The sequence below is a fragment of the Eublepharis macularius genome, chromosome 18, assembly GCF_028583425.1.
Source record: "Eublepharis macularius isolate TG4126 chromosome 18, MPM_Emac_v1.0, whole genome shotgun sequence".
NCBI lineage: Eukaryota > Metazoa > Chordata > Lepidosauria > Squamata > Eublepharidae > Eublepharis > Eublepharis macularius.
Window position 1 is genome coordinate 30,679,194 of NC_072807.1, and position 24,409 is coordinate 30,703,602.

The window sequence follows — 24,409 nt, forward strand, 5'->3', positions numbered from 1 at the left end:
TGCACATTTCGGATAAGACCCTTAATACAGAGTTAGCAATAATAGGTTGGCAACTCTTACCAAACGCTGTCATTGGAATTATTGCAAGGACACCTAAAATCCAAGAGTTGCCAGACTGTCATAGTTTTATGCTTCTGGATTTTAAGATCAGGTCAGAATTATCATCTGTGAGGGTTTCCCAACCCCAGTATGCTAGCTGAAAGACTGTTCACCATTGCTTTTAATAATAGGTTTAGACGATCTGCTAGGTAATCTAGTAATTTCCTCTTGCTCTGAAACCGGCTTTCCTAACATTGCTTTTATTAAGCTATGGAAATGCAGCAAGATTAAATCAGATCCCACTACTTTGGACGCGGTGGGACTCCTTCAGAGGAGTCCAAACTCCACGCTTGGATACTTAGCGTAAATTCCCTTTATGCCTGTTGAGTAAATTTACAAACCAGGAACTGACGGTGTGCTCAGTCCAGAAAGCGGTATTTTTAACACCCGTCTCCCTTTCAGTCCAGCCTCCATATCTCCCCGCCTCTGCCATTCCTGCCTATCGGTGGCATTACCAGGGATTCCCTCAGTGGAGCAGGACCCCACCTCAACCAAGATCAAGCTGCTCTGGCGGCAGTTGCTTCCACCCCGGCCCCTTTGCCTAAGCAGCGGCCAGGAACATCAACATGGCCTCCTTGCAGCTTGTCGGAAGGTCCAGACGACCCGTTCAACATCGAAAGGGAAGCCAGGCTTCACAAACAGGCAGCAGGTGAGCAAAGGCTAGGCCTGCTGGGCGGGGAGGTGGAAGTCTTGGCATGAACAGGCTAGAAGCTGTCCCGGCTCCTGAATGAAGCTTGTCTTTTTTGTGGCATCTCTTCTTAGCTGTGAACGAGGCAACTTTCACATGGTGTGGACAGCTTCCAGTACGAAAGTACAAGAATCCCATCTATTCATGTAAGGTGTTTCTGGGAGGCGTTCCCTGGGATATCACAGAAGGTGAGTGACATTGAGGGTGTCTTTTAAGATAAGAGGGGTAAGGTGGTGGCTCCGCAAGCAGCCGAGCGAAAGCTAAATTCTAGCAACGGGGTACCCATAGCTGGCAGAATCGGCAAATATGTTTCTACAGCCATTCTGTTTAGTCAGTGGCTTGGAATCAGATTGTGTTCTGGGTATAAACTTCAAGCAGTTCCTTGCAGGAACCCGTGTGGTGGTGCAGTGGTACTTCAGTATTTCTACAGTGCGCATCACATCAATTATCTTGTCTTCCTTACAACAACCCTATTAGGTAGGCCAGTATTATCCCCATATTATAGATGGGGGCCTGTGGGTTGAAAGTGGGTTGCTTAAGGACCATCTTGTAGTAGAGAGGAGGCTTGACAAAGTCTCCATCAATGGTCCATAAAACAACAATGTGTTACAACACGTACACAATAAATCCTTAAAAGAATACCCACAAAAATACAGTAACGTTTCCAGACTTGCATGTAAGCTATAGTTGTCCCATTAAATCAAATCAGTGTGGCCAAAATATATTTCTGTTCCTCATTGTTTCTTATGGTAACTCAGTACCTCATTTGGAAAATTAAGTGATTTTTTTTTTAAAGTTATGCCATGGTTAGTAAAAAAGCTTTTGGTTTATCATCTTTTAATTTAATTTTTTTAAACTTATTTTATTTTTTAGATAATTGGAAGTGGATCTGTAAAAAGCAAATTGGATTCACTTGGTTTATTTTATAAACCACTAATGCTGTGTCAAAAAAGTGTTTGGTTCTTGGTTTTATTCTAATGTAATCCGTATTTTTATTAACGTTCTTTTGGCTCTGTAATGTTGCTATTTAAGTTTAATTTCTTTTATGGTTAGATGTCCCTCCCTCTCCCCTTTTTTTTAAATTTTATTTAAAAGACAAGAAAACATAAGAAAATAAGTGTGTAATAAAAGATTATTCAGGTATTAGATTACAAATTAAGTTGACTCATACAATCGTACATAAACAATGCATATAGAATAATTTTGGGAGTTAAACAAGCAGTACGTTTAAACTTACATTGACCTAATAAACAAGAACATTGTAAATTTAACATCCCTAAGCCTAGATATATCATAATTCTCCTTCCCTCTCCATCCCTCCTTCCCTCTTCTTAGCAAGTTTTAGTTATGCAGACTTGTATATCAATTAATTTCTGCCTAAATAATCAAAGAAGTCCATCCATTTCCCCCCAGATTCAGCTTTCAGTCTATTATGGAAATAAGTAGTCAGTTTAGCCATTGATGCATATTCATAAATCTTATCTCTCCCTCTCCCTTTTTTTTAAATTTTAGTGGGTTGTAGGCAGGGGCAGAGTGGCCATTTAACTTCGAGGGAAACTACACAAGGTGCCTGGGCACGGGTCAGGTGGTCCCGCAAGGTTCCCTGGGTAGTGTAGTCTTACAAGAGAGAGAGAATCCATGATGCGATTCTCCTCTGGGAAGAAGAACAGTGGTTGTTTTTCTGAGGATAAAAAGAAAGAGGAAAATAACGTGGCAAGATGCTCTGGGTGTACCGTATTTGGAAGAAAAATAGGATATAAATATCAAAAGCATATAAATGAGGTCTAGCCATGGGGAGGCAACCACTGTGTCTGCCTGTGAACTTAGGAGTCTGTCTTGGGCAATGCCTTGTAAAGATAAATAGGAATAGGGGAAGCAGTCTACAGTGTTTCAGAAACATTGAAAATTAACATGTGTTAGATGACTCTGTCCTTAAGGCTTAGATAGGAGCAAAACAAAAAATAATATAGAAAACTTAATCCATCATTACTTTCAGGGCTCATTTCGAGGGGGAATGCACAGGAACACAGTTCCGGCAGTTCACCAAAGAGGTCACATCAGGTGGCCCCTCCCACCTGACTCGGCCATTTTGGGCCTGTTTCGGCCTGGATTGGGGCTGAAATGGCCCGGATTGGGCTTCTAATGGGTGGCCGCTCATCAGCGGCCTGATCCTGACCATTTTGGGCCCCTTTTCAGCCATTTTCAGCCCCTTTTTGCCATTTTGGTCCCAATTTTGGGCCTGAATGGCCAGGATTGGGTCCAGAACAGCCAGAATAGGTGATGTCAGGGGGTGGGGCATATGCAAATCAGTTATACTTTTGACGCACTTCCGGTGATGGCAAGAGGCGTGGCATATGCTAATGAGCTATGCTAATGAGTTCCTCCAGCTCTTTTTCTACGAAATGACCCCTGATTACTTTTATAAAAGGCTGTGGGGAGGAGGGTGGCCCTTTCCTGAAATGTAGAAGTGACCTATGGTGCAGATCTTAGCCAAGAGTCTAGGCAGTACCTGTTGAAATACCATTTATGTATTTAGATTCTTTAGAGACCTACAGACTAAAGCAATACAATAAAACCAAGAGAATGTGAATTGGCATGTATAATTTGTTTTGTTTTATTTTATGTCGCTTATAGTCCGCCTTTCTCACTAAGACTCAAGGCGGATTACACAGTGTGAGATTAGCACATTCAGTTTCAAGGACATTTCCCTTAAACAATGCCATAGGGTAAATAAACACAATTTTACGAAGACATTGCATTAGTAAGAATCCAATACAAATGGTTGTTGTGGGTTTTCTGGGCTGTATTGCTGTGGTCTTGGCATTGTAGTTCCTGACGTTTCGCCAGCAGCTATGGCTGGCATCTTCAGAGGTGTAGCACCAAAAGACAGAGATCTCTCACAGCCCGGAAAACCCACAACAACCATTGTTCTCCGGCCGTGAAAGCCTTCGACAATACAAATCCAATACAAAGTTGAAGAAATGCTGAAACAGTACACAAGCGATCCTAGGGCTGACATTAGACCACCTGAAGCTTAAGTAGCTCATAGAAGCACATGTTTACGACTACAGGTAGTGTGTAAGGCACTTACTAGTTATTGTAAGCCTGGACTTTGCATTCTTCCAAGCCTGTCCTCAAGTCCAGAGACCAACGAGGCCTCTTAGACCACAGGCTGGGGGAGATGGTGATGGCTGTTTGGTGAACCCTGCACTAGAAAACGTACTCTTAGGGAAAAAAGCTTAGATCCCTTTTCCTCACTTTAGTAGCCTTTCACTGGCAAGAGCACAAGCATGAGATTTGGAACTCCGTGCATTCCCCTTGCTGGGAAGTGTTGTACTCCTAGGAGAACGGCATTGCATGGCCAATCAGGAATCCTAGTTTCTATAGATCCTGTCACTGCCTAGGCAAATGGCCAGGAGATCAGGAAGGGGGGGCATACCTGGGAGAGGGTGGAGTTTGGAAAAGATGTGACGTCTCTTCTGGGGGGATGTGCTAGAAATTTCCCCTAACCTCCGTAGTAAAGACGGGGGGAAATTTTTAGAGCATCCCTGCGGCCAATTTCCCCCCAGCTTAATTTCTCAAGGTTGGGGCTGTGGGCAGGGAATTCCTCATCGGGCCAGGGCAATTGGGAAGCCTAGCTAGTGCTTCCTTGGCTTGCCGGCAGGCACCCAGTTAACCCTGTAGGTGAGGACTGACTCCTCCCAGTCTGTGTGTTGGAGTGGGTATTTTTTTTCTGTTGCCTCTGATGATGGTTTTTTCCTCCCTTGTGCAGCGGGTCTGATCAGCACTTTCCGTGTGTTCGGCTCGCTGAAAGTGGAGTGGCCTGGTAAGGACAGCAAGCACCCCCGCTGCCCTCCCAAAGGTAATGTGCCTAAAGGTAATACAGACAGGGTAGGAACCTTTTTTATCCATGCTACGTAGCGCACAGAGGGCTGCTGGGATAGCATGGCTGCACGCTGGTGACTGGCCGGTGGGAGCGCACCGTAGGTTGTCACATGCCGTTTCAGCTTGTCGGCTTGGGTGAATCCAGTACACTGGTGGTGGTACAAGATGGTGGGGAAAGGGCTGGGGTCCTGGGACATGGAAACCTCTGCTCCAGTCTCCACTCTTCCCAGTCCTCTGTATGAAGGGAATAACAATAATAGTTGGCTCTTAAAAGCACCCTGCATAAAACTGCTTTGCAGCAAAGGGGTTTGATCTGTGCCTTTTTGTGGACAAGCAGGCTTAAGTAACGGGGACTGAGCCTTTGCAGCCTTTCACACTAGCTCTTCTCCAGTTACTAACATTGTTCTCTCTGAAATGCCTCCCAAATGGTTCCATTCACATCTCCTTCCTCCACCTTTTTAAGAGTGCTGATTTGTCGGACTTCCATTGCAGCTGTGGAACAACTCTGGTTTGGGTGCAAACTGGTAGTGCAACAGTCTCCACTGATCCAGAGGGGTGGTTGCTGGGTGTAATCCTGTATCTGCCCGCCCTTCCCACTTCTGTATTGCTGTCTTCTCTTACTCTGCTCTGAAGGTTCTTAGGAAAGTGGGTTTTAATTTGTCTCCCCAATGAAGGAGCTTCTTCAGGTCCTATCTTGAAGCTCAGACTAGACTCCCTATAGGGGAAATGGGGAGGGACACTTGTCAAATTGGACTCCGTGCCTTTGGGACCGGGAAGGACTGCTGTCCATTGAATGCACCGAGTCAGACCAGTAATCTATCAGGGCCACCACAGACTGACTAACAGCAGAGTTCTCTAATGTCACCTACTCCCTAGAAGCACCCTTGGTGGCTGGTTTGATTATTGGTTATTCATGGAAATATCTGTGGTTGGCAGAACACCTTTATAAAGTATAGGGTATTTGTCACAGCTGTAACTAAAACAAGAATTGCTCAGTTGAGTCTAGTCTGCTGTCTTCACTGATGACAGTGTCTAAAGTGGTAAATTGGGGCTGTATTGGTGCAGCAGAAAGTACTCTATACACTGGAAGAAGAGTCTTAATCGGCGTAAAGAGAGTTGTTGGTGTTGCTTTCCCTGCATTGGAGCTATTCACCTGCCACATAGGAATTAGTTTTTGAGTGCCCCTGGGCAAGAAAGTAATCTGTTCTGATCTTGAGCTCGATGAACGTTATGGAGAGAGGATAGACATTGGTAGAGCAAGAACCAATTAGCAGACCCAGAAGGTATTGCTATTAAGTCTTGCTTATGAGTAGAGATGGGCATGAACGGAAATACGAACCAAAATTTGGCGTGAACCGGTGATTCGTCAGAGCCCATTTCTGATGAACCACCATGAATTTTAGGCTGGTTCATCTGGTTCGTTTTTTGGTTCGTCACTGCAGACAGCCTGGCACCAATCTATCAGTTTCCTAGGCAACAGGGGATGGACTTACTGCAGACCTTCTGCTGGCCTGGAAGTGACCGACTGACACAGAAGTTGGTTGTTGTGGGTTTTCCGGGCTGTATTGCCGTGGTCTTGGCATTGTAGTTCCTGACGTTTCGCCAGCAGCTGTGGCTGGCATCTTCAGAGGTGTAGCACCAAAAGACAGAGATCTCGCAGTGTCACAGTGTGGAACAGATGTAGGTCCTTTGTATCTACTCAGGAGGGGTGGGGTTGAGCTGAGTCATCCTGTAAGAGTTTCCCAGGGTGTGGAATGCTAATGGCGGGAGGCTTCACTGTATCCTGAGGAGGTTCTTTTGCATATGGATTGGTACTTGATGTGCTAATCTTCTCTGCAGGGCTATTGTCAGGGATAGAATGTTTTGTTAGCCTGGTGTTTTTCAGAACTGGCAACCATGCTCGATTCATTCTTAAGGTTTCTTCTTTCCTGTTGAAGTTTTGCGTATGCTTGTGAATTTCAATGGCTTCCCTGTGCAGTCTGACAAAGTAGTTGGAAGTGTTGTCCAGTATTTTGGTGTCCTGGAATAAGATACTGTGCCCTGTTTGAGTTAGGCTATGTTCAGCCACTGCTGATTTTTCAGGTTGTCCAAGTCTGCAGTGTCTTTCATGTTCTTTTATTCTTGTCTGGATGCTACGCTTTGTGGTCCCGATGTAAACTTGTCCACAGCTGCAGGGTATACGGTATACTCCTGCAGAGATGAGGGGGTCTCTACTGTCTTTTGCTGATCGTAGCATCTGTTGTATTTTTCGGGTGGGTCTGAATACTGCTTGAAGGTTATGCTTTTTCATAAGCTTTCCCATCTGATCAGTAATTCCTTTGATATATGGCAAAAACACTTTTCCTGTGGGAGACTGTTTTTCTTTGGTTGTTTGATTCATCCTGGGTTTGATTGCTCTTCGGATTTCATTTCTGGAGTAGCCATTTGCCTGAAGTGCGTGGTTTAGATGATTAATTTCCTCATTGAGAAAGTGTGGCTCACATATCCGTCTTGCACGATCCACTAATGTTTTCATTATGCCTCTTTTTTGTCAGGGGTGGTGATTGGAGTTTTTGTGTAGGTACCGATCAGTGTGAGTTGGTTTCCTGTAGACCTTGTGACCTAACTGAAAGTTTGCTTTGCGGATGACCCAGGTATCCAGGAATGGGAGTTTTCCCTCGATTTCTTTCTCCATGGTGAATTGTATGTTCAGGTGTATGTTGTTGAGATGATTCAAAAACCCCATGGCCACCCCATCCATCTACGAATTCTATGAACAGATGGATGGGGTGGCCATGGGGAGCCCACTCAGCCCAGTTATAGCAAACTTCTACATGGAACATTTTGAAAAAACAGCTCTAGAATCAGCACCCCACAAACCTAGTGTATGGTTCCGGTTTGTGGATGATACATTTATCATTTGGAGCCATGGGGAGGAAGAATTGATGGGGTTTTTGAATCATCTCAACAACATACACCTGAACATACAATTCACCATGGAGAAAGAAATCGAGGGAAAACTCCCATTCCTGGATACCTGGGTCATCCGCAAAGCAAACTTTCAGTTAGGTCACAAGGTCTACAGGAAACCAACTCACACTGATCGGTACCTACACAAAAACTCCAATCACCACCCCTGACAAAAAAGAGGCATAATGAAAACATTAGTGGATCGTGCAAGACGGATATGTGAGCCACACTTTCTCAATGAGGAAATTAATCATCTAAACCACGCACTTCAGGCAAATGGCTACTCCAGAAATGAAATCCGAAGAGCAATCAAACCCAGGATGAATCAAACAACCAAAGAAAAACAGTCTCCCACAGGAAAAGTGTTTTTGCCATATATCAAAGGAATTACTGATCAGATGGGAAAGCTTATGAAAAAGCATAACCTTCAAGCAGTATTCAGACCCACCCGAAAAATACAACAGATGCTACGATCAGCAAAAGACAGTAGAGACCCCCTCACCTCTGCAGGAGTATACCGTATACCCTGCAGCTGTGGACAAGTTTACATCGGGACCACAAAGCGTAGCATCCAGACAAGAATAAAAGAACATGAAAGACACTGCAGACTTGGACAACCTGAAAAATCAGCAGTGGCTGAACATAGCCTAACTCAAACAGGGCACAGTATCTTATTCCAGGACACCAAAATACTGGACAACACTTCCAACTACTTTGTCAGACTGCACAGGGAAGCCATTGAAATTCACAAGCATACGCAAAACTTCAACAGGAAAGAAGAAACCTTAAGAATGAATCGAGCATGGTTGCCAGTTCTGAAAAACACCAGGCTAACAAAACATTCTATCCCTGACAATAGCCCTGCAGAGAAGATTAGCACATCAAGTACCAATCCATATGCAAAAGAACCTCCTCAGGATACAGTGAAGCCTCCCGCCATTAGCATTCCACACCCTGGGAAACTCTTACAGGATGACTCAGCTCAACCCCACCCCTCCTGAGTAGATACAAAGGACCTACATCTGTTCCACACTGTGACACTGAGAGATCTCTGTCTTTTGGTGCTACACCTCTGAAGATGCCAGCCACAGCTGCTGGCGAAACGTCAGGTACTACAATGCCAAGACCACGGCAATACAGCCCGGAAAACCCACAACAACCATCGTTCTCCGGCCGTGAAAGCCTTCGACAATGACACAGAAGTGACGATTTGCTGACCTGTATGTGATGTTTTGACGAAACAAACATACCAGTTCGTGAACCGGGGCCGGTTCGTGAAATGCGACGAACCACGAACCGCATGGTTTGTTTGTCCCCCCCCCCCCCCCCCGGTTGGTGCCCATCTCTAGTTATGAGTAATCCCATCAACTGACTGGCCACTTCTGAACTTGGTAGACCTCTCCTCCTTTTTTTATGCAGCAAAGCAATTCCTAACTGCGACATAGGTAGGTGCCCTCCCAGAAGAGAGATCTGCATAGCCCATGCTGTCTTAAATAGACTCCTTGCCTCCTTCCTCCCAAGGGTATGCCTACCTAGTGTTTGAGTCGGAGAAATCTGTTCGGGCCCTGCTGCAGAACTGCTCCCAAGATGTGCTAAGCTCCAGCGGTCTGAGTGAGTACTATTTCAGGATGGCCAGCCGCAGGATGCGCTGCAAAGAGGTAAGCAGGCGTTCCAGTCCACGGTCCAACCTTTAAAAATGAAAACAACAAAAAAAACCCCTTTCTGAGTTTGACCTTATTTTGGAGTCTGGGTCTTGTCCTGAAACTGTGTGTGGGGGAGTGGATCCTATCCCTCCAGTGAGCAAAGTTTTTTTTTTTAATTTATTAAAATGTTTATACTCCATCTTTGTATTTGGCTTGAGTTTGGAGCCTTCGTGCAATCTAAGGAGCCTTCCTTTCCTTTTATTCCCTTCGAAGCTCACTAATTTGTAAATCTTGAGCAGGGGAAAATACATATGCCTTACCTTTTTTGGATGCAAGGGCTAAAAAGACTGAGACATATTTTGCAATTGCTAAGGTAAATTTAGGATTCTTGTTGCTAAGCGAAAGAGCCAGGGTTTCTGGAGTATAGTGATCCCTTATATTTTCGAAGAACCTGTATTCGAGCAGGATATGAAAGGATGTATCTATCCTACTAAGGCCACATGGGCAAATTCTGTCAAGATGGGGCCAATCTAAGGAGCCTTCCTCCAAATGAAACGTTTGTTTTGTTAGAGAACGAGCCAGTTAAGTTGGAGGAAGACTACTTGGACTATAGTTATCCACTAGCTACATGGATAATGCTTCCGAGAGTGCTGCGTGCAGGTAACACACATAAAGGAGGAACTTGCCTCTGCTTTGGAGTAAAGGATGGTCGTCCTAGAGGCACAGGGTTTTTGTCCTGGGTGTGGGAACTGTGGCACTTAAGGAATGGTGTGGGCTTCTTGATTAAACGTTCAGCTGCAATAATAGCCAGGCCTTGTTGAGGGTGATAGATGTCAGCCGAAGCTGCTTGTAAGCCTGTCTTGTCAGGATTGGCAGCGAGGGGCCGCATTGATCTTTCTCAACAATGGCTCCTTGTGCAGGGTGGTAGTTAGTTGGCTGAGCACTAAATCCATGTGCCTGGCTGCCGGTGGACTTCTGGCTCGCTGCCCTAGGGTTTCTGGTTGCAATTTGACTGTAGACAGCCCTGAGTATATTCTGCGTGCATTGCATAGAAGTCAGATTAATAAATATCAGCTTTTTAAAAAAAGTTCTGTTGCCTCTTGGCTGTGGAGATGCCCGGATGCAGCCTCTGCCAAGGAGCATTTCGTCAGAGCAGCTTCCAGGACTGCTTTATCAAGGAGGAGAGTAGTGGGGGGAAAGTTTAACCTTTTCCTCCCCTGCCATTTTCTCACTGGAAAAAGCTGCCCTTCGATGCTCTTATTTTCTGGGTAGGGAAAACTTAAAACTTTTTTTTTCTGGTGAGAACTTGGCAGGGGAGGAGCAGGCTGAAGTTCTTCTTCCTGTACCAATCTCCTTGATAAACCAGGTCTGGCAGCTAAATTTGCAAAAGGAAAAAAACTTAAATAGTAAGTGTAGTTGAGTTGAGTTGAGAAGGCACACTATCTCTTGGGCCTCTCCACTGTTTTCTTTGGCCGTTTGGCCAGAAAGAAAAAGCCCAGGACCTTAAGCAGAGGTTCCAGAGGAGCGCCTTTCTTATTTACTTTGCTCAGACAAGAGTAGACACTGCTGGAGAGGCACAGTGCTTATGTTGGTGACACAAACTTAAAATCGGTTTAATCTTTTCCAGTGTAGCCCATGTAACCCTCGAACAATGATTTGGTTTGTGCACAGTCCTGATGGGAGAAGGAATACCTTTTGACCTTATGCTGTTTCTTGGCAAATATTTTGTACAGCCATTAGTGGGTGCAGAATTTGGGTTTCTGTGATAATGTTTTTTGGCCCAAAACATGTAGCATGTGTCTCAGATGTAGCCTTCAGGACAGGAAATCACTCACCGGTATTCATGAATTGAATCACAAGGGGAAAAAAACACCCCTCGAGTGTTGGCACAAAGTGGGGAATGAACAGAATGCAGACGAGAGATTCTATTCTTGCTCAGCTGTTCCTAGATGGAGGAGTTGCCTTGGCTTCAGAATTACTGGCTGGTTGTTGAATTATTGGCAAGTAAGGGCCCTGACCTGGATAGCCCAAGCAAGCCCATCAGACATCAGAAGCTAAGCAAAGTTGACCCTGGTCGGTATTTGGATGGGAGATCACCAAGGGAGTCCAAGGTTGCGATCCAGAGACGGGCAATGGCAAGCCACTTAAGAATATTTCTTGCTTTGAAAAAACCCTATGGGGTCACCATAAGTTGGCTGTGGCTTGATGGCACAAAAGAGAGGGGAGGGCATAGAAGCAGAACCCTGTTCTCCTAGTTCTTCCAGAATCTCATTCAATGGCTTACAGAGGCAATCTTAGGTGCAGTTCTGCTTTTATTTATTAATGTCATTTATAGTCCGCCTTTCTCACCGAGTCTCAAGGTGGATTCCATAGTGTGAGATTAGTACAATCAGTATCAAGGACATTTCCATAAACAATGTCATAGGATTTTACAAAGGTAATAGCATTAGCAAGGATCCAATACAAAGTTGAAGAATTGCTGAAACAGAACATAATCCATTCTAGAACTGACATTAGATAACATGAAGCACAAGTAGTATATAGGAATACATATTCAAAGCAACAGATAATATGTAAGGCAACATAGTGGTGAAGTCTATGGTCCCTAACTCATTCGCGAAGCATCTGAGACCCCCTCCCTACAATACTTCCCCCCTATCTGAGTAAAAAGCCTTTTTGAATAATTCGGTTTTGAATAGTTTGCGGAAAGCCAGGAGAGTGGGCGCTCTCCTGACCTCCTCAGGCAAGCTTTTCTTACCTTCAGTGGGTGAAAAGGGGTGCCACTCTGCTTAGCTTTGCCCTATTCATGTTGCAGTCCGTAGTGCAAATGAGGAAGGTTGGATTCTCTCCTTTCTGTCTGGTGTCTCTGTCGAGGCCGCCTCCTATCCAGAGGCTTGGTTTTAAAGTACACACAGGGTAATGGAAGCCTGCTGGATGTTGGCTGTTGAGGAAAGTTACGATCATTGAAATACAGTTTGCAGAAAGGAAAGCAACTAGGAAAACTGTAAAGTGTTTGGAGCCCTGCAGTGAAAAGAGGGAAAGCCTGTGGATAACTAAAATACGTATATATTTTTTTCCACCCTCCCTCCCTCTGGGGTGACTTCAGGTACAGGTAATCCCCTGGGTCCTGGCAGACAGCAGTTTCGTGCGCAGCCCAACACAGAGGCTTGACCCTAGCAAAACTGTCTTTGTGGGCGCTCTTCATGGCATGTTGAATGCAGAGGCCTTAGCGGGGATCCTCAACGACCTGTTCGGCGGTGTGGTGTATGCAGGGATTGATACAGACAAGCACAAGTATCCGATTGGTGAGTGAGGACGGTCAGCGGTGGTCACTTCTCCCCTGTGGGTGGCCAGAGCGCTCTCTCGCTCTCGCCTGGTGTCTTCCTGTTCCCTAGGTCGAAAGAAGGCGTGACTGTCCCCTGGGAAGTCGGGAGAAAATGTTCCAACCTGTAGTGCTCTTTTAGCTGCCTCGGGGAACCCTGGCCTCCCTGTGTTGGGGGGTCACATGAGCACATATGAAGCTGCCCTTGTACTGAATCAATCTGTCCATCATGGTCTGTGTTGTCTTCTCCGACTGGCAGCGGCTTTCCAGTCTCAGGCAGAGATCTTTCACGTGACCTTCTAGCTGATCCTTTTAACTGGAAATGCTGGGGATTGAACCAGCGGCCTTCTTCATGCCAACCAGATGCTCTACCACTGAGCTACTGGACTCTCTTCCTCAACGTGCTGGGCTATGAGCCCAACTTGAATTCTCAGCGCAGGGAGTGAGTGGGGGCAGCACAGCAAAATGGGACCTAGATCCAAACACAAAATGTTGTGAGTTTGCAAGCCAGACATCCTTTTAATTTTATTTTAATTATTTTACTTCATTTATATCCTACTCATCTCTCCAGGGGAGAGAAGCAGCTTGCATCATTCTCCAGTGCTTTATTTTTTATCCTTACAACAACCCTGTGGGGTAGGTTAGGCTGAGAGGGTGTAACTGGCCCAAGGCTAGCCAGTGAGCTTCAGTGGCAGAGTGAGGATTCAAACCTGGGTCTCTCAGACTCTGGCACTCTCACCACTATCCTTTTGAAACCCTTTTGAAGTTTGAATGCAGCTCAGCTCCCATTCCTGCTGTAAAAACACACTGGGCTGGATTGGGATGGCAGATTAGGGATTCCAGCTAGAGTTTCCCAGACCCTAGCCAGACACTCTAAAACTGTATTATATTCCAGAATAGGTGGTCCCTGTTGAAATAAAGGGCTTTTCTGAAACTCCTCCTCCTCCAGTGAATAATAATAATAACATTCGATTTATATGCCGCCCTTCAGGACAACTTAATGCCACACTCAGTGTGGTTTATAAAGCATGTTGTTGTTATCCTCACAACAATCACCCTGTGAGGTGGGTGGAACTGAGAGAGCTCTGAGAAGCTGGGACTGACCCAAGGTCACCCAGCTGGCTTCAAGCACAGGAATAGGGAATCAAACCTGGCTCTCCAGATTAGAATCCTGCCGCTCTTCACCACGACACCCAACTGGCTCTGTGTTAAGGGAAGAAAGCCTAGATTGGCGCTTTGCTTGAGGGAGGAAGAAAGAGGGCACTAGGGAACAAGTCAGTAGGCATCATGTCAGGATCACTACCCTAAATGCACTGCTAAAGATAACTGGCAGGGTGGGGCAGGGAATGAGTCAGTGAGTTGCAACCCCGTCATGGGCTGCTCCCCTCCTCAAGGGGTAGGCATGAATGACTTCTGCTCCTGTTGCAAGGTTCCAGGATGGGGCCACCTATAAATCCCCATCGCTTTATGTTAACGCATAGTTTTTGTTGAGTGTAAGTAAGCAGCAGCCAAAAGCTGTTATGAACCCTGCGCATTTCCCAGTCTGGCAGACATTTCCATGCACTGTTCTTGGTGACTCATAAGCCTCCAGAGCTGCTGCTGCAGTTGGCAAACACTGCAGGTTCTGTGCATCATGATAATGGATGGGTTTGGTTTCAGGATCTGGACGGGTCACCTTCAACAATCAGCACAGCTACCTGAAGGCGGTGTGCGCTGCGTTTGTGGAGATCAAAACAGCCAAGTTTACCAAAAAGGTATGGACGAGCCTGTGGAATGGCTTTTAAAAGCTCCATTTTCGATCGCTAATTGGATATGTACCGGTATCTCCTCTGTTCCCCTTGGATCAGAGCAAAGCTCGGCAGGGCTGAAATTGGATATTCTAACCTAGTGTCATCTATTCTGGCAGAAATCTCTTCCCAGCCCCTGCTACACAGCTAGAGTGCCTAGGACTATTAACACAGGACCTTAGATAAATAAAACGTTGGCTATGGCCCAACCTGGAAGTGTGGCAGGGGGGGATTTTGTTCAAGTCTACTTTGTTCATGTATAGTGGTGAAGGGAGAGCAGAGACAAAAATACTAGTAAATGAAAATTAGCTGCTTGTACAGTTTTTGATAGAAGCCTGTCTTTCTCCATCCTGGTCTTGGTGCCTCAAAGGGTGGGTCTTGCCTTGGCGAAGATGCAAGTTTAGATGTTTACAAAGTTCTAGTTTCCTAGGTCACACAGACAATCATTTCCTGGTAACTTAGAGCTAAATTACACGAGGATATTCAAGTGAAGGGAGATGCAATGTTAGCTGGGAAGCGTAGTTTGAATTTCACCTCTTCCTACAGAGTCGGCAAAGATTGCTCCTCAGAAGGTTTGCTCATTTCCTCTTTGCCTACCTGAAGGCTCTGTCAGTTATTAACAAACCCTCTGAGAAGGATCTTTGCTGCTCTGTAGAGAGGAGAAATTAACAAGCCCTCTGAGGAGCGATCTTTGCCAGCTCTGTAGAGAGAGGTGAAATGCAAACTATGCTTCCCGGCTAACATTGCATCTCCCTTCACTTGAGCATCCTCGTGTAATTCGTCTCATATAGTTTAGCTCTTAGTTTGCCTGGTGTGTTTTGTGAACAGCTCTGGTTCTGATTGAACAACCTGTCTCTCTCTCCTTGGGAGAGGAAAAAGTGATCAGCCACCCTTGCTGATTATCCAGTATATAAAGCAGTAAAATTAAATTGTATGAGGCAGCCAATAAGCAATGCAATAGGATTACAAAAATTAGGAAAACCGTGCCAAAAAAAGAAGTATCAGACATAAACAGTGCACAAAACGGAATTACAAAATAGAATATAGTAAGAGGAAGGTAATACATGCTGTCTCCTAGAATCCTTTATAAAAGTTTGCAGCTTTGACTATAACCATGCTGCTTGGAATTCCTTTTACCTTTACACTGGCTCTCCCCGCCCCCCAATAGGTTCAGATCGATCCGTACCTGGAAGATGCCATATGTCAAGTATGCAAGTTTCATCCAGGCCCCTTCTTCTGCAGAGACCAGGTAACGCACCCTTTCTCTTCTGTCCGTTTCCAAGCTGTGGTGGTATGGAGCGTTTTTTCCCTTTAGAGCACATGCGATGCCAGAAAACCTCCCAAAGGCTCCCTTTCCCTTTGCAAGCACCGTTTTAAGTCATTTCACAGCCTTGTGAGAAGCGGCGGCTGCTCCCAAAGATCAAGGAAAGATCCTTGTGTTTCCTTAGAAAAGGGCGAAGTTTTGGAAAATGGCAAAGCATTGGCGAAGTTTTGGAAATGTGTAACCTTTATTTTTTAAAAAAATATTTCCAAAATAAAAGGGGTATAAAAAGAAGGGGAGATACGGGGTCAAAGGAAGGGTAGGATTGTGCACTACAAGAGTTACTAAAATACAGAGTACTCAAAACATACCTTATTCAGAGTTAATCAATCTTAAAATAAAGAATACATATACTATTCCAGCTACTGTAGAAAATGTGTAACCTTTACTTCACACCTAGGCCCCAGTAATGGCTGTTTGGTTGTGTTCAGGCCTGCCAGAAGGTCCCCTTGTGGACACAGAAACATTGCCTGCAGCCCTCGAATTTTTTTTTTAAGTGGAAGTCTGAGCTCCCTTTCCCAAATCTTCTGTTTCTCATTTGCAGAGGAGTTAGCCGTGTTAGTCTGTGGTAGCAAAATCAAAAAGAGTCCAGTAGCACCTTTAAGACTAACCAATTTTATTGTAGCATAAGCTTTCGAGAATCAAGTTCTCTTCGTCAGATGCATGTTACAGAGACTGGTCAAATATAGAAGAGGAGGAAGGAGAAGGGGAGGAGAGAGAAGAGGCAATTAGGGGGGGAGAGGGGGGGTGCAACCAAAACATTCCTTTGCTAGTATATGTAAACATCTCCTTTTGGTGTGTGGATCAGTTGGCTTCAAAGGAGTTTGCCCTGTTAGTTTGTAGCAGCCAAACAGCTAGACCATCCAATTCCAATGCAGTATGAGCCTTCGATAACCACAGCTCTCCTTGCTAGATGCATCTGACAGAGAGATCTGTGGTCCCCGAAAGCCCACGCCAGGTGCCACTGAGCTCCCCCAGACCCCGCCTCTGTAAAGGAAATCTGTTACCTGTGATAATGTGATAACCATTCATAGCCCCTATTCAGTCCCAGTTTGAGAGTCAAATTTGCATATGAATTCCAGTTCAGCAGCCTCCCGTTGGATTTTGTTTTTGAAAGGTTTCTGTTGAACTACAGCGACCTTTAAGTCTTTGATGGAATGTCCTGGTAGATTGAAGTGTTCTCCCACTGGTTTCTGGACGTTTCCATTTCTAATGTCAGATTTGTGTCCATTTATTCTTTTGCGTAGAGATTGGCTGGTTTGTCCAATGTACAGAGCAGAAGGACATTGTTGGCACATGAGGGCATATATCAGATTGGAGGATGAGCAGCTGTAAGAGCCAGAGACAGTGTAGTTGATGCCATTGGGTCCTGTAATTGTAGCCCCTATATCTACCCAGGGAATAACTAAATTGGTTAGTCTTAAAGGTGCTACTGGACTCTTTTTGTTTCTCATTTGTTTCCCTGGGAGGAAGCAGAATATAAATTGCAAGGGGATTCTTGTAGCCTTGTTGGCAGTGAAGTGTGTGCAGGCTCCATTCGTGGTCCAGAGAAGCCTGGACTATGTTGAGGCCCCAGCCATGATAAAAATACAACAACACAAAAGCAAAATAAAGGCACCCAAAAAGAGTGAAGAAATTTACTGGATACAAAAAAACCTTCCACCTCTTACCAAATTGCATCTCTTACTTGCTTAAATTTGTGTCTCGTTTTGATCAGAAAGAGATGCGCATAAAAAACTTGTAAAATGTATCAAAGCCCCCCCCCCATTTGTCAGGGTCTAAATTCAGCTCCTGAAAAACAACAAAACTCTCCAAGGCGTAACACAATAAAGCAAGCAATCAATATGATAAAGCCAGTAAATATAATCAAAGTGCAACAGTGCTTAAAGCGCCTACCATATATAGTTCAATAAATACAATTAATGGTATAAATATATAGACCAATTTCAAAATCACATCAATAAATATATACATGAATATAAATCTAATTTTGTTACATAAAATTCTTCCAGACCAACTGGTAAGTATATGCTCTTGTTTGATATAATACTCCGTTTCACTGTTACTTTAATAGATGATGGATGCGGGGTCTAAATTCAAGCATCAGGACAAATGACCTGCCTCTCTCTCACCCCCCTTCCCAGTTGATTTAAGCATATGTCACATTCATGCTTTGCCCTCTCCCCCCCCCCCCACCAAAATTCCCAATCTTTCTCTCTAGGTCTGCTTCAAATACTTCTGTCGTTCCTGCTGGCATTGGAAACATTCCATGGAGATCTTGCATCACCACCGCCCACTGATGCGCAATCAGAAGAACAGAGACTCCAGCTAGAGCAGCGTTCCAAGGCACCAGGAGCTGCTTGTAGTTCCAGAGTTGGAGAGGAGCCTCTTCCGTTTACCTGCCGAGGAAGAGAGCCCAGGCATGCTTGCCGGTGCCAGGCCCCAGGCTGGGGGGAAAACCCGTCTGAAGAACTTAACGGGGGAATCTTGCCTTCTTCACGTTTGCACTTGCTGGTCTTTAGTTGTTCCTGCACTAATGCACAGTGAATTTTTTTTTTGTCGGGGGTTTGTTTGTGGGGTTTTGAAGAGGGGTGGGCCCCTCGAATGATTCTGCAGTTCCCAGACTTTGGTTTCTTAATTTCTGACAAGAAGCATTGCAAGGGGCCCGTGTGTTGAGAAGGCGTTTAATGCAGACGCCTGTGCCTCTGTTTCGTATTTATCAAGGGCCCTTTTTTACATTCCTTGCAATACTGGCAGTAATAATGCAGGTCTCATTGGCTCCATTATTTTGCAGTTGCCATACAGTGCCTTCCCATTCGTTTAAACCCCCCCACCCCCATCTGAACGGAATAAACTGATTGTTCAGCTGGTGTTTTTTACTGTAACAACAAGGAGACGTTGTTCTTCACTTAAAACCAAAATCATATTTCATATTCTACGCTCCAGGATTTTTACCAGTTCCTTTTTACACTCTCTTGAAATGGTTTTTAAGTCAGTTGAGATGAGAATTTTTTTCTTTCCTGGCAGCTTTTAACATCATTGCAACTTGTGTCTGGGAGCTTGTTAGTTTAAAAAAAAAATAATAATAATTCCCAGTTGTGAATATATAGAAATATTTGCAACCCAGAAGGATTGGGGTTTTTTTTTGGATTTTGAAACTGGACCGGAGAAACGATTTCCGAGCTGCTGTATATAGTTTGTTGCACTTTACGTTGCACTTCAGGAGGGACTTGATTAACAGGTTTTTAATCACAAAGTCACAAGACTTCAATTTTCTTTTTATAACTGAACTGTTAAAAGGGCTGCACACTTTGGTCAGGCAGAGGTTCCTAGGAGCCCTTTCTGATTCAGGAAGGGAGAGAAACAGCCCTTTCAAGGAATGTTCCGTGCAGCCCACAGAATGTGCTGGGAGTTGAAGTTTTGATTTTGTTTGGGTTTTTTCCCCCCTTTATTGGAAGCTGTGTGCCAAAGAACCAGTGTCATGATTTCTCCCTTCTTCCTGCTGAGCTGATGTTTGCATATGCCAGCTGCTCTTTGTGGGGTTTTGTGAAGCAGTGTGTGAAGTCTCTACCTCATTGTAGTACAGGCAGGCAAGATTGCACTCTCCTACAGATGTGTGGAGTAAGCTGTGATGTAGTTCTTGGCACATAATAAAACACGTTGCAGCAGATCTGAGGGTTTTCTTTTCAGTGGCGGCTTGAGAGTGTTTGAAACATGCACGGGGGGGGCGGGGGGCTGCCTTTTACCCTTTTGATATAAGCAAGTATTGTCTGTCTGCTCTCAAATTCAGGTAAAGGACCAGATGAGGTTTCACTCTGGTTTCCTCTCTGCACAAGGAATGGATAGGTATGCTCTCTCTCCCCTGCTCATTTCCCTCCCAAATGAGTTCTCAGTTCTTTCTAAGGCTTCCGTTGAGACGCTGGGAATGGCAGTAATGCAACAGTGAGAGATGAAATCTCTTGTTTTTTATCTGCCTTTCCTCCAAGGTACTCACAGTGGCGTGCAAAGTTCTGTTTCCCATTTTCTTTTCACTGATCTTGAGAAGCAGGCTAGGCTGACAGGGTGACTGACCAGTCTGGGATTTGAACCAGGTCTTAACACTTGAACAGTCACACTGCACTGGGACAAAAGCATTCACACTGTTAAGACACACAGCAGGCGCAACTGCAAGGGTGGAAGTAAAACTCGAACACCATAGGAGAAGATTTTGCCAGAGGAAGAATTTGCACCAAGCGGAGCCTCACTGCATGCTACAGTAATACCTCTGCAGAGAACAGATAAACCTGCCCAGATGGCCTTGAAGCCTCCAAGCAAATACGTGCTCCAGTGGTCTGTCGTCATATTCCAGCCAAAAAAAAAAAAGCACCAAAGAGCATGAAAAAGCTGGGTGGAAATTAATAGTGGATTTGGTACATTGTGGTACAGAGACTGGAAGCTGATGGGCTGCTATGGGAAGGTAGCTGTCTTCCTTCATGACTGCATTCATATATTACCTTGCTATACCCAGCCATGACCCATAGTTGACAATTGAATCCCGTCCGTACTGGGTGGATCTTGCATTCCCTAACACTCTGCTTAGCAACACGCTGGACTTGATCCAAGCTCTTGCATTTGTTTCCCCTCCTCCTCTGTGTACTCACAGATAAAGAGAGGTGACTTGAAGCATCTAGTGGGTGAACCTGCTTGAGAAACTAGCATGATTTCGTTTTGTATAATCCTCACTACCATAAACCAGCCGGCAGTTTTTAGTTTGGTATAAAGGTTTAATGACTTAGAGGTGACTTCATCTGTTGGGACCATGGAAACGCATTTGTCTTTTTAAGGGGCCCCATAAGACTTTTCGGAGTTTGGTGCAATGTGTTAGCATGACTGGAAGGAATACCCATTGGGGAATCCACTCTTAACGTGTACACTGACTCGAAAGCAAAAAGGAGTTGCATTCAACCCATGAAATAAGATTCATTCTAGTGTTTAGAAGTCTGCTTAAAATTGATGTGATGTAGGGTGGCGGCCGATGACTTTGCCACCCTATATTCTCTCCGTCTTGCATTGCTTTCTGTTAGCTAACAAACTGTTCCCCACTGCACCTTTCTGAGAGGTAGATCAAGTTACCCTCTGGAGGACATGTGAATAATGAATGAAGTATTATGATGCCAAGGGGCCTAGCAGAGCTCCCCTGGAGATGTGAGCTAATTTTGCAGCATCTTTATGGAAGGGGCCCTGCAGAGGAGAAGCCAAATGCATGACCCGGTATGAAAAGTGTGGTGTTCTGTAAATCTTAAGGGGCCAGTCACTTGCACATTTTGAAAACGGGGCTTGGTTCTGTACCAAACTTGCCCTTTGCCCTTCCTTTCCTACCTACTACTTGGTGCTTGCTCTCAAAACGTGGGATAAGGATTTCTGATCTCTTCACTGCCCCAACGTGATGTAAGATTTTCCTTTTTCATTGTTCTGGTTTTCAGCAAGCAATGCAATGGGGGGCCTTCAAAAATTGGACGGGTGGAGGTTAGGACCCAGTGAAAGGCTGCTTGCTGCTTTCCCACCTGGATCTGTTTCAGCCCTTCTCATCTGCCTGCCTGTGCTGTCTGGCGGGGTATTTCAGCTCTTTGCACAAAGCATGTATAGAGCATACCAGCCTCTCTTTCCTTCAGCCAGTAGGTACCTGCAAGAGAAATGGGACAAGTCCAATTACCAGGAACACCGCAGAAAGGTACGAGAGAAGCTTCCGTCTGGTGACATTAGGATGCTGTGTTGTACGCAGTTTATGCCTCACCTGTAACCCCCCCCTCCCCTGGGCAAACAGCTGGGTGAGTGAGAAGTGGCCAAGTACGGAGGTGCATCGTCTTTGTGGTCAAATCCACATCCGCACCTAACCCACAGCCAGAGTTGTGTTACGCGTTAGAGCTATCACCCCACTGAACAAATCTTACATGTATGCAAATGTCTGACGTCTAAGTTGGTTAAAATTTATGCACTGAATAGACGCCATAGTTTGGGGGCGGGGAGGGGTGTATTCTGATGCAGGTACGTATCCGAGTATTGAGCAAGCATTTTAGAAGTGCTCCTGTCCCCCTTCTGCATGGCTGAACGTGAATGCCTCGCTAAATCTCCAGAACTGCAGGATTGGAGTCCAGTGGCACCTTGGAGAGCAGTGAGATTTGCAAGGTGCAAGGGAGTCCGAGTTCCCTTCGGACACAAGTCTGAATTATTTCTGCTGGGTAGTGGGTTTTTTTTATTTTACACTTTTTAGAAATGTTGCTGAATAAGGAAGAGGGGATGTTCTAGTAAATCAGAAGGACTTTAATTCATTAACAGATTAAAGGTTGCCTTCCTCAATAAAATTTGCATGACCCACTCTTCAGAAAAGTTAGAGTAGACATTCCATCCAAGAACTGGGTAGCCAGCAAACACTTCGTTTCAAAACTACAACATTGCTGGTTGTTGCCAGACAGTTTAGAAACTTCTATCACTCTTTGTCCTTCATAGCTGCTCCGCAGCCCCAGCACTCTTCCGTATTTTACTGTATCTCATCCCCTTACCCTGGTCCTTTTTCTTCCTGACCACAGTTAAGGGGGATTTGGAGGGGGGGGTGATGGCTTTAAGACCTTTTACCAAAAATCCAGCTCGCCTGACAACCGCTGCTGTGTTGGTACTATGGTTATTTGAGTCAGTTTTCTCATTGGCATACTAGCACTAGGGGAGACCTACGTACCAACACATGCCTCATCTAAAACCAGTAGAGGAGGAGAATACATGTCCAGCTGAGAAGGAAGCACGTCTCCACATTCCATCTTTATATTCTTCAATACCTGCATGAAACATTTTGTGAAAGGTCTTTCAACTGTTCCTTGAGACTAACTCGAGATGCTAAGAATCAAACCTGGGCTCTGCTCCATGCAAAGCGTGGTGCTCCACTGCTCAGCCACAGGCTCTCAATTTCTGAGTTTTAATATCTCTGGATTAAGATCTCTTTAAGAGTCAAAACCTTGTTCTGGTGGTGTGTGAGCTGTTACCCAGGTATCGTGGCAGCTTAACGGACCCATCAAGGATATTAAAAGAAGCCTTTTTAAAAGTGTTAAGTCTGGTAACTTCAGGGAAAGGCCCATTTGTTTGTCTGCACATGCACCTTTCCCCACTTCTCACCTGTGCATTGGGGTGTCTCCTGCTTGCAGGTAGAGATGGCCGCCCCTGTGGTCAATACAACAGCTCTCCCAACACCTCTTCATCTGCAGGTGAACCTGAAGAAAATGCAGGTAGAGTACTCTGTGTACAGTGTTGGATGCCTAATGAAGGGCTCACGTTGCCAATCTTGACCCAGAACGTGACATTTCAGAGGAATTGATTCCCCTTGGATAACGTCTTCAAGAATAGTTGCTCATATCCTGTCTATTGTATGTACAACACCAAGTATGTGCACTCGAGAGAGATGGAAATTGCGTTACAGCCGTGCTATAGCAATTGTTTGTTCTCATGGGGAAAATCTAGTTGCAACTGATTGCTATAGCGCAACAATATCCAGTAGAAGGTAATAAGAGGTCAGGTTGCCATCAGCTTTTTAAAAAATGTGTCTACATGTTATTTTATAACAATAACATTTGATTTATATACTTCCCTTCAGGATGACTTAATGCCCACTCAGAGCGGTTTACAAAGTGTGTTGTTATCCCCACAACAATCACCCTGTGAGGTGGGTGGGGCTGAGAGAGCTAGAAGCTGTGACTGACCCAAGGTCACCCAGCTGGCTTCAAGTGGAAGAGTGGGGAATCAAACCGAGTGCACTCCTGCACTCTTAACCACTACACCAAACTGGCTCGTTTTCCCCTTCCTGGTTGATAGCAGCTCCTGAAGGGTGTGAGGGAATGTGAAATTATCGAGAAAGTGCAGGCAGAAGGTTAAAACTCCTCACCTGTAGCTGTGTTATCCCAATCCAACCCCCCTTCCTTTGCAGCTGCAGTTAGCAAAAAAAAAAAAAGTGCAAGAGAGCCCATGTCTACAGATTTCCTTCCTCACCTATAGCATGAGAGATTAGCCTTTTAGCGTAGCAGTCTCCAAACCAAGACCCTCAAATCCTAAAGCCTGGTGTCTCTTATAGAACGGATGCTTTGCTCCTTGCTTGCTAGCTGTCTTACGTATCTGGGAAGTTCCCCAAAAAAGCCCTGCTCCAGTTCAGTTGCCAAACTGGAGCAAAATCTTTGTCCAGAAGCAAACCTGGGTTTTGAGGAAATCCCAACATCCATTTCTTTAATGCTCCACCAAAGGTGCAACCTAGACTCGAATGCCATTGATGGTCTCATAGCCCAGATGGTTGGGAGACGGCGTTCAATCACTCTTTTACATCTCCTGCCTAAACCATGTTGTGTTTCAGCTGGAGAAAGAGCGCCAAGCTGTTCAAGAGCGGGATAATCTCCTTCATTATACCAGACTGGGGGGCATCCAGCAGTCCCGAGGGCGAGTGGACAACTGGAACTTCTATTGTAGGCACAGGTCTGTGAAGAAGGGGGGGGGATGAAGGAGCTGGAGACTTACACATGGGCAAGGGTCCCCGCATACTCCAAGCTTGGTAGAAGAAGTAATACCAAAGGACTGTCATTGGTGAATTTAATCTTCGTGGGTAGGGAAATTGGCGGGAAGGCAATGCAGCGTGAACTCAGCTGATGCAGATTCCAAAGTTAATTCATGGGGGGGTCTGAAGAAAATGGCGGGGGGGGGGGTAGA

The 24,409-nt window shown here is 45.1% G+C and overlaps 1 protein-coding gene across 3 annotated transcripts in view; it reads left to right on the forward strand.

Annotated features, from left to right (window-relative positions):
* Positions 1-18,197, forward strand: part of CPEB1 (cytoplasmic polyadenylation element binding protein 1) — a 33,765-nt gene extending 15,568 nt beyond the window's left edge. For 2 of the 3 annotated variants that reach the window (XM_055002746.1, XM_055002747.1), the window contains exons 4-11: positions 502-748; positions 862-975; positions 4,560-4,649; positions 9,143-9,279; positions 12,371-12,569; positions 14,246-14,340; positions 15,542-15,622; positions 17,916-18,197. In XM_055002746.1, coding sequence (XP_054858721.1) covers positions 502-748; positions 862-975; positions 4,560-4,649; positions 9,143-9,279; positions 12,371-12,569; positions 14,246-14,340; positions 15,542-15,622; positions 17,916-18,026 — 1,074 coding nt within the window. In that variant the 3' untranslated portion in view covers positions 18,027-18,197. Of the gene's footprint in view, positions 1-501; positions 749-861; positions 976-4,559; positions 4,665-9,142; positions 9,280-12,370; positions 12,570-14,245; positions 14,341-15,541; positions 15,623-17,915 lie in introns of all 3 variants that reach the window. The other variant, XM_055002745.1, reaches the window with a different exon arrangement.
* The last annotated feature ends 6,212 nt before the right edge of the window (positions 18,198-24,409 follow it).